The sequence below is a fragment of the Mastomys coucha genome, unplaced genomic scaffold (assembly GCF_008632895.1).
Source record: "Mastomys coucha isolate ucsf_1 unplaced genomic scaffold, UCSF_Mcou_1 pScaffold5, whole genome shotgun sequence".
NCBI lineage: Eukaryota > Metazoa > Chordata > Mammalia > Rodentia > Muridae > Mastomys > Mastomys coucha.
In genome coordinates this window covers 53,381,886-53,392,004 of record NW_022196911.1, presented here as the reverse complement: position 1 = coordinate 53,392,004, position 10,119 = coordinate 53,381,886, and the positions used below count along the sequence as shown (strand labels likewise).

General features: G+C 48.7%; 1 protein-coding gene across 1 annotated transcript in view; it reads right to left on the bottom strand.

Annotated features, from left to right (window-relative positions):
- Positions 1-10,119, bottom strand: part of LOC116077959 (L-amino-acid oxidase-like) — a 19,551-nt gene that overhangs the window by 1,449 nt on the left and 7,983 nt on the right. The window contains exons 2-6 of the mRNA XM_031352853.1: positions 6,620-6,849; positions 5,944-6,056; positions 5,010-5,211; positions 3,318-3,386; positions 1,257-1,393 (exon numbers count right to left, since the gene is read on the bottom strand). Of these exons, the coding sequence (XP_031208713.1) occupies positions 1,257-1,393; positions 3,318-3,386; positions 5,010-5,211; positions 5,944-6,056; positions 6,620-6,849 (751 nt within the window). The remainder of the gene's footprint in view (positions 1-1,256; positions 1,394-3,317; positions 3,387-5,009; positions 5,212-5,943; positions 6,057-6,619; positions 6,850-10,119) is intronic.

The following is a 10,119-nucleotide window of genomic DNA, read 5'->3' as shown; positions in this document are numbered from 1 at the left end:
CCCTCTCTCTCTCTCTCTCTCTCTCTCTCTCTCACGCGCGCGAGAGAGGTCACTTACCTCCTATGGCCACCCAGAATGCCTGATCATAAGCTGACAAAGACTCAGAATTGGACTTCTAATCCTTCTGCCTCCACCTCTCAGGTGCTGGGTTTATAAGCTGTTGCTGCTGCCCCTCCCAATTACATGTGGTACTAGGATGGAAGCCACGGCTTCAAGCAAGCTCGGCAAACTATCTAGCAATTAAACCAGATCCCCAGCCCTGGCCCAGGGTTCTTACAGCCCTTCCTAATGTCTTCAGGGGCTACTCAAGGCAAGTAGCCTAAACACTACAGAGCTGTTTTATTTAGTCTGTCTTGAAACTTCCTCCCCTCCTATGCTTCCTAAAGGCAGTTCCTGGCTTGGATTTAAGCTAATAAGAAGGTAAGAGTCTATGCCAAAACAAAACAAAACCAAAAAAACAGTATGTCTAGATAAATGGATGCCACAGGCTTCAGTTCAGCTGCCCTGTGGCCTGTTTTTTCAGAAAACCAGTTCATCTTTATCTTGTTGTTGTTGTGGTTGTTGTTTTGAGATAAGCTGGGTCTGGAACTTCAGGCCCTCCTGCCTCCACCTCCTGAGTGTTGGCATTACAGGTGCATACCACCTTGCCTGGCGCCCTTTTATCTTTATAGCTACAGATCACATGGTTAGTAACCAGTGGTGACTGGAGTCTTGGGTTTACATCCCTGCGGCCCAGTCTTCCCTGGGCTGAAAAGATGACAAGTGTCCCTTGAAGCAGGGCTAAGGTCACACAGTCCCTGTCACAGAACAGATGAGGCTTACAGTAACACACTCTTGGTAGACCCTTAATCAGAGGTTCTCAGAGTGGGGTCCTGAGGTAGGCAGCATATCAGAAGGCTTGGCTCAGAGTTCTATGCTAGGCGTTTAACACCCGCATTCACTCCAGTGAGTGACTCTGAGATTTCTTGGAGCCTGGATCCTTGATTACTCTTTCCTTCTGCCTCTTTTCTTTTCTCTTTCTTTCCTTCTACCTTTCTCTTCCTTCCTTCCTTCCTTCCTTCTTTCCTTTCTTTCTTTCTTTTTTGAGATTAGCTTTAAATTCAGAGAGATCCACCTGCCTCTGCCTCTGCCTCCTGAATGAGATTACCTAGCTTCCCATTCTGGGAGTGGAGAGGATTTTCTCCTGGTTTCTTAGGCCCCCACCCCCACCCCTTTCACTACTATCCTCATCAGTAACTAGTGACCCCATTTCTCACCGGGGCTCTTGGAAAAAGGAGATGATGCCACGCAGGGTCTCTGTAAAGGCCTCATAGTAACCAGAGTCTGTGTTCAGCATGTCTCCAATCATCTGCACAGCCCCTCGGCTCAGGTTCCCCACCTTGATCAGGTATTCCTGTCCGCATGCATGATGAAATAAGGCAAGCAGGTGAGAATGTACAGGGAGACAACATATGAGCACTTGCTTTCTACCCAGGGACAGCAAGGAACAGACCCAGACAGGGTAGGACAGGTATGCACCCTCTGAGCCCCAAGGCTACCTTTCATATGTGTCTAGACATGATCCCCTTGGTCTAGGGGAAATAGTTATATTAGGTATAGTTCTCAGCCTACAGATTCTCTTCTTAGCCTTTCTTTAATCCCTGCAATTCTCTCAGATAATGGCAGGGAGTCCTGTTTTGTTAGATGGGAAAGCTGTCACAGTCTCCATGTCCATCCATGTGGACCTCAGCCTGGCTTCTCAGAAGAATCCGAGTACCAGAAACACCTCATCCTGCCCCAACCTCCCACTCCTGCCCCATCACCTGCTGACCAGCCACTCCATCAGCAAGTGACCTCAGCGCTGGTTCCCGGTGCACCTGTTGCCCTGATTGTGCCCTATGCTTTGCCTCTGCTCATTGTCTCAGATAAAGCCATTGTGCACATGACAAACCTGGCTGGAATGACTTCATTAGTTAGAGTGGATGACCATCCAGTTTGCCCGGGGCTGAGTTGTTTCCCCATCACCGGTGCAGGCAGAGCTAGAGGCCAAGCTCTGATAGAATGTTTGGGTACTACGGGTTGGGGGGAAAATGCCTCTATTCAACATGCTCGTTTAAATCAGAGTAAAACTGTAGGGCCATGAAATTCAACACCAGGATGCCTGAAGAGAAGCCAAACCCGTTAGGACCATCGATATCGAGGTTTAGAGAGTTTCTCTGTGCCCCGAATCTGGGTGTGTGTTACAGTGGATGTGGGTCTTATCCATCTCTGACTTGTCTTTATTCTCTGGCTCCTTCTCTCTCTTCTTCACACCAAACCTTGAGTATGCAGCGGTCAGACTACACATGACAACAGCCTTTGATCCACCCAACATGTGAAGCAAGCACCCCACAGAGGCAAACCACAGCCTGCTTAGAATGGTCAGGACCTGAGAGTGACTATCAGCTTCTATCTCAGGATCAGCTGGAGAGTACCCATTACCTTCCCCTCAGCAGGCCCATGGGTGGGCTGGCTCCAGGACCCATGAGCCAACAGCCTTCAGTTGGAGCCACATCAGGAACTCTCCTTGCGTTTTTGTTTGTATCTGTAGTGTGGGAGATTGAATCCAGGAGCTCACCTCAGATCAGCTCTTAGACCAGTGGGCTCCACCCACAGCTCCAGCCTTTCCTGCTTTCCACTGTGGTCATGTGTTACAAAAGAGGTTTTCGTGGCTGGTGAGATGGCTCAGTGGGTAAGAGCACTGACTGCTTTTCCTAAGGTCCTGAGTTCAAATCCCAGCCCCCACATGGTGGCTCACAACCACCCGTAATGAAATCTGACACCTTCTTCTGGTGTGTGTAAAGACATCTACCATGTACTTACATATAATAATAAATAAATCTTAAAAGAAAAAAAAGATGTTTTCATCCGTGGTGACCTCCATACTTATAACAGTGGTCCCCAGCGAGTATGGAGCCAAGTGACACCGCAGCAAGCAAGTAAGCATTGTGACTTTTGCAGAACTATGTAAACATCTAAAGATGCATTTTGAAACATTAAGCAACACACACCTATACAAGGCTTCCCACGTCTCTGTCTGCCTTTGATTCGGCAGGTATTATGGAGGACTCCTTTGATAGGGCAAGCTCTCCCTGAGGGGGTGCTTTCTATTGAGTTCCTTCCATTCATCCTTCCTTCCCCCTCTCTCCCTCTTCCTCCCATCCCCCCTGTTGGAGCTTGCATCCTCTCAGGGCAGACAGGCAAGACTAGTGAAGTGCAGCACGGTAGCGGTCAGCCCCAAGTGACAGTCCTGCTGCAGGCCTTCGGGGCACAGTGGGACACAGAGTCTCAGGACTGACCTTGGTGGAGAAGGAGTCATACTTCTCTAGGACCTCCTGGCAGCTGCTGTTCTTCAGCTCTTCCACGATCTAAGAGGGAAGAGGACATGGGAGACACGTGCTGAGGGTCAGCCCTCATAGACTGTTAGCCCTGCCCCATCCACACAGATGCACCATGCTTATTCAACAGCACGCGAGTACGTGTGTGTGTGTGTGTGTGTGTGTGTGTGTGTGGTGTGTGGATATGTGTGTGTGTGTAGTGTGGTGTTGTGTGTATGTGTGTGATGTGTGGTGTGGTGTGTGTGTGATGTGTGTGTATAGAGTATGTGTGGTGTATGCATGTGTGTGTGATGTGTGTGTGTGTGGTGTGTATGTGGTGTGGTGTGTATGTGTGTCTATGTGTGGTGTGTATGTGTGTATGTGTGGTATGTGGTGTATGTATGTGTGTGAGTATGTGTGTGGTGTGTGTATGTGGTATGTGTATGCGGTATGTGTGTGTGGTGTATGTATGTGGTGTGGTATGTGTGTGTGATATGTGTGTGTGTGGTGTGTATGTGGTGTGTGGTATGTGTGTGTGATGTGTATGTGTGTGTGTAGTGTGTATATGTGGTATGTGTATGTGGTATGTGTGTGTGATGTGTGAGGTGTGTGTATGTGGTATGTGTATGTGGTATGTGTGTGTATGAGGTGTGTGGTGTGTATGTGGTGTGGTGTGTGTGTGTGAGATGTGTGTGTGTGTGTGTGTGTGACACTTTATATGAATCCTGGGATCCAGAACTGTGTCTTAAAACTGGCATGGTGGGACTCTCACCTCTCCTTGAATAGACACCAGATATGCAAAGGTAGGTGTTCAGGCTCCCCTTTAACCTGAGACTTAAGGTTCCTACATATGGCTAGCCTACTGCCTTGTCCTGCATTGACATTTCTGTGGACTTCTAAGCAATCGTGAAGCTTGTAGGAGCCAGAGGGCCTGGCCCCACAGAGCTGCTAAGAGAAGCTGGGCATGCTGGTCCTGAGTGAGCCAAATAGCACTCACTAAGGGACACCTGGGCAAAAGCCTCCAGGGAGTGCTCTCTGCTCCCGCTGAGCTCATTCATCCTGAGGTCCCTGCAGGTCTTGGGTCAGATGAGACAAAGGTATTGTCACTGCTGGGCCAGGTGGAAAAGGTGGGCAGGCGGTTCAGACAGACTGCTCATTGTTCTTTCTGGACAAACCATCAGTCATGACGACAACTGTGGTCTGAGCACTGGTCCTGCAGCTGCCACCATCTTATCACTGTGACACATCCAAGTCACCTAATCCTCAAAACAACCTGGGAACAAGGGGCTCTGGAAATATGGAGAGGAGAGAAGGGAGCCCACAAATAATTTTTGAGGGGCCACACAACACATCCAACCCCAGAGTCCAGCTTGTAGGTCTCTCTCTGCAATGAAGTCGTCCCACCATGATGATTTCATGGTAGTTACTTTGTATATCTCTGTATATGCACAGATGTGTGCGGTCCATGAATACACTCCCCGAAGAGCCAGTGGCTGACACCGGACAGAGTCACGAGAGGGAGGGAGGCCAATAATGGCCTATCTGGTGTAGGCTTCCTATACTCATGGATCTGAGGTTGACTCAAAGCTCTTCCCTGGGGAACCAGAAGAACTTGAGGGTGTTTCTGCAGGTTGGCTCTGAGGGAAGGGGGAGGTTCCCCCCACTTTGCCTTACCTTTCTCAGCGAAGCATCAAAGAGCTGTTCTGCCGTCTTCCCCACCTCATCAGCTCTTACTGAGTAACCCAGCAGGCCGGGGTCGGCCTGCACTGCCCCCGAGCGCTGCCGAACTCCGTTGACCAGTACCCAGGTCTGGTTGTTGCAAGGGCAGAATTCCTTTAGCATCAGCCCAAATTTTTTGACGAACTCATGAGAAAGCCTGTGGAAGGGGGTCAGAGACTCCTCAGGCTCTGAGAGCCAACAGCACAATGCCTCTTGCTTCCTGGGCTTACTTCCTGACTCCTTTGGATTCACCAAGACCACCCCAGCCCTTCTTCCATGAAAGGGATGCTAGGTACCTTGGTTATCACACAAGACTTGAAGCTCCAAGGCCAGGACTCCCTACTAGTGACGAAGCATAGAAGTATGCTGGCAGAGATCTCTGCCACTTTGTGTGGAATCTGTAACCTCCACATTTTCAAATGAGACCACCCTAGTTCCTGGAGGTACAATGAGGGGTGTCCCCATCCCTGGAGTGTGTCCTCAGAGACATCCTTCCTGGAGGCTATGTTCACTACACCCTAACCTTCTAGCTGCATTCTCCAAACTTCTCATCCATTCAGAAAGGTCCTACTGGAAAGGTGCTGGGCTTCCTGTCATTTGCAAACTCAGTAGCTGCTTTCAACTCTGCAACAGGTTTTTCTTAGACCACCTATCGTCTGTGATCCTCAGCCTAAGCTGCTGATCAGTCAAACCTAGTACAGTTATCCTCTCACATGGATTAAATGCCAAGGCTGAGAGAGGCTCCTACGTGACCCTAGGGCTGGCAGATGAGTTGAGTGAGATGCTAACCCCTGGGTTTCCATCCATCCACTGCTGTCTGCATTGGCCTCTTGGTGTGACAGCCCTGATCCTGGCCTTCCTTTCTTGCCACTACTGGTATCAAGAGTACCTGTGATTGATAGGGATCCTCATGGCACCCAGCTCTATATACCAGTGTGCTCCAGGAACTCGGTGAGTCTCGATTCTGCCACCTACACGCCCGGAGGCCTCCAGGACAGTCACCTGGAAAGACAGCTCTTTAATAAACTCAGTGGGGTTTGTCACATACCCTCCACACAACATCCTTCTCCCCTGTGGCAGACCCAGATTTACTGACCTTCCTAGTCCTCCATCTATTCATCCATCCATCCATCCATCTCTATTCTTCCCTCCCTTTATTCTCCCTTCCTTTCTTCCCTCCTTCCTTCCCTTCCATCCTTCTTACCTCCATTCCTCCATCATCCACCTCTTCCTCCCTCCCTCCATCTTTCCATCCCTTCCTCCCTTCCTCCATCCCTCACTCACTCCCTTCCTCCTTTCTTTCTTTTTTCAGTACTGAGGATGGTAGCCACAGGGTATTCCTCCCCCTATCACTAAGCAACCGCACTAGCTTCTTTCTGCCTCTTTCTGAAACTTGATCTTTGTTATTGAGCAAGCTTATCTGCTCCCTACCCCAGCTACCCTAGAACCCTAGAGTTTCATTTGGCCCCAGCTCCCAGGAATGTCCATCACTTGGGCTTCTGCCTCCCTGTTTAGAGCCTAATCTTCCCACAACAGATTCTCCCCTGCTCCATCCCATCACATACCTGGTGGCCAGCATCCTGCAAGATCTTGGCAGCAGTGAGCCCAGCCATGCCTGCACCAATCACCACCACTTGCTTCCTCTCAGCTGTCTGTCCCAGTCCATTTCGAGCCAGCTGCAGCAGCTCTTCATACTGGGGATCCTCAAAGCACTTGACAAGCTTGCTGTTGAAGGCCTGGGTATCCAAGCTCAGCACAGACAAGAAGATGAGAGCCAGCCAGCCTGGGAACATAGCTGTGGATATGGCGAGTAAGCAAATGCCTAGGGATGAAGGAGGACTGGCCATAACCCTTGATCTGAGGAAGATTTATCACTGGACCTATGACGCAATGTACCAGGCACTCCCCTACCAAAGAGAGCCTTAGTCACCCATCCTTCCAAGCTTACCTGCCATTCTTCCTGCTGGCCCACAAATGCCCCTCAGGTGCCAAGGCCTCTCAGGGAGTGACACAGACTGAATGTCTGTCCAAGTCACCTTCCTTCCCCTCAGTCAGTGGGACTGCCATGCATACAGATGACATAAACCTGCATGCCACATTGGCTTTTTTCCATCTCCACCACCATTTGAGGTGGATAGACTGACTGTCTGTCATGACAAGACCCTTAGCTAAGCACCATTGTGAAAGACCAAAGATCGGGAGCCTGAAACCTTATATAACAAATAGTCCCCAACATGTATATGATAGATCACCAAGTTCCCAAGCCCCAGAGGATCATCACAGGGCTGCCTCTAAGAGATGGACACGGCTCCCTGAAGTTAGAGAGTGCCCGCAGTGAGCCTGTGTCCAGAACTTCTTTTCTGATGTGATTCTATCAATTCTGGCTCAGCTGTGAGAAAGGCAGGTCACCCCCTTCCCTCTGAAAGTCTATCAAAAGCGTGTGTCTTGTGTCAGTTGAGTTCTCATTTTCAAAGCTATTGTCTGTGTTATGGGACAAACTGAGTTTTCCCAAAATTTATATGTTGAGGTTTTAAGCCTCAAAATCTTAAAATTGCAACTCTATTTAGGAATGATAGCCTTTGAGAAGGTGAGCGAGTTCAAATGAAGCTGTGAGCTGGGTCCTCCCCTGATGAGATATCCTTTTAAGAAGAGAAAGAGTGTAAGCCATGGGTCCTCAAGGAGAACTATAGCTTCTTTCCTAAACCAGTACAATTCCTTACTGCATCCTAAATACTTATCCTTATGCCCACAGGGAGGTGTCGCTGTCATCCCCTAACAAAGAGGGTTCTTTTCGCAGCAGACAGAGACCATTGCAGAAAGCTATAACCAGTCAAAACACAGAGGACAACCGGCTGTTGTATACTCAGCCCCAACAGATACATCAACAACGCACTCCCTACAACTAAAGCTCAAGGAACATTGAGGAAGACGGGCTGTGGGGGTGGGGTAGAAAGATTGGAAGAGCCAAATGATGTACCTCTACTTTGAGATAGTCTCTTCTGAAAAAATAAAATTAGGCAGATGGAGTAGAGAGAAGAAGGCGGGTCTGGTGAGTTGGGGGAGGGGTTGGGAGGTGACTATGATCAAACTACATTGTATGAAATTCTCAAAAAAAGTAATAATAATATTATATTAATAAAAAGGAAGAGGAGCTGGGTGGTGGTGGCACAGGCCTTTAATCCTAGTACTTTGGAGGCAGAGGCAGGCAGATTTCTGAGTTCGAGGCCAACCTGGTCTACAGAGTGAGTTCCAGGACAGCCAGGGCTACACAGAAAAACCCTGCCTCCAAAAAAAAAAAACCAAAAATAAATAAATAAATAGGAAGAGGAAATATGAACACTAGAGAGGAACATCAGAGATGCCCACACCAAAGGGCAATACCCATGATGAGGGTATGATGAGAAACCTTTGAAGAGACCAAACCCACCAGCCATACCTTCGTTGAGACACCCATCCATGCATTCTATGGTATTTTCTTACACAGTCTCAGCTGACTAATACAGGTTGTTCCTGTGCATCTTTCCCCATGTTGGTGAAGAGAAGATCAATTTGGTACCTTTCTCCAAGAGCATAGCTTACCACTGAAACATGTAGTAGCATTACAGAGAACGGAAGCAGAGGAATTGCTGTCTGTCTACGACTGATTGTTCTCTCAGACACCGCACCCAGCACCGTGTCCCTCCATTCCTGTTCAATACTCATATTTGATACATTAGATAATTGCTCAACCTGTCTCATCCAGCTTGCATCAGGATTCAGTTTCATCTGCACAGAGCTTAGCTCCTAACAGTTCACCCAACAATTGAGAAATACGCGTGTAGAGGAATGAGCGGATAGAAAGATGGTGGGCAGAGGAGACGATGAGTAGACAGAGGCAAGGACACTTGGACAGAGGTTTTCCTCCAGCCTCTGCAATCATCACAGACACCAGGCCTGCGGCTAGGAGGAGCCAGGGTTTTGTCTGAACTTGTCGCCGCCGCTCACCCTTCGACTCACCCTTACAATCTGTTTCTATCTGCTTTCCTCAGGGCCTACCCTAGTCTCCAGACTCCCTCTGTGAACCTGTGCACTTGGCATCTGGGTTTATAATTATTTCTGAGGAATGAACACACACACACACACACACACACACACACACACAATCATCACCGTCATTACCATCACCATCACCACCACCCAACTCCAGTCTATTTTCCACACCTTCAATTCACTCATCTCTTTTTCTCCAGGGAGTGGAACTAGTTAGTTCTAAGGAAGTGGACTCAAACTGGTTTGGAAACCGGAAGTCTCGGGGTTTCCCTCTTTGCTCCCTTGTGAGGCACTAATTTGCATTTATTCATTGTCCAAATGAGCATGATTCAAGGTGATACTTTAACACATGCATACAGTATGTGCCCATCACCTTAACTTCATTGCTAGAAAATGGTACTTGAAATTACCAGCAATCCCTTTAAAAAGGCTGGGCCTTCTGGGAAACACAACTACCCTCAAGCTGTTTTGGCCTGAGTGGAGGAAGCTCACCCTGGGCTGCTCTCTCTTTCCTGTCAGTTGCCCTGCCCTGGAGAGCCATTCCAACCTGGTTACTACAAAGCAGAACAAAGGAGAACAAAGCATCTTTGAGCTTCAGGAGCTAGCACAACAACCCACAGTCCCCAACTACATGCAGGAAAAACAAAAAACAAAAAATGGAGCCAGGAAGCCCTGGTGGCCCAGGCAACCACAGGCATTTACTACACAAGCTGAAGCCAGCACCAGAACCACAACCCTAGCGTCCCTCCACCCACCCTTTGCTTTAAAGAGTGGCTGTGTCTCTGGTGGGGTGACCACGAGAAATCCACGTGCCTGCTGGAATGAGGAGCCATGTCCGACCTGTCCATCTGCATGGACCCTAAGCCTCGTGTGGCCATAGAAATACTGTGGGTATACATGTAATGACTTGCTTGGAGAAATGAATAAAATCTGCAAGTGAGGAACAGGACATGGAAATCTCATACCTTGAATCTGTTTCTTTGAGATAAGGCCTCACTCAAAGAAGTTCAGGTTGATCTGGAATTGACTACATGAG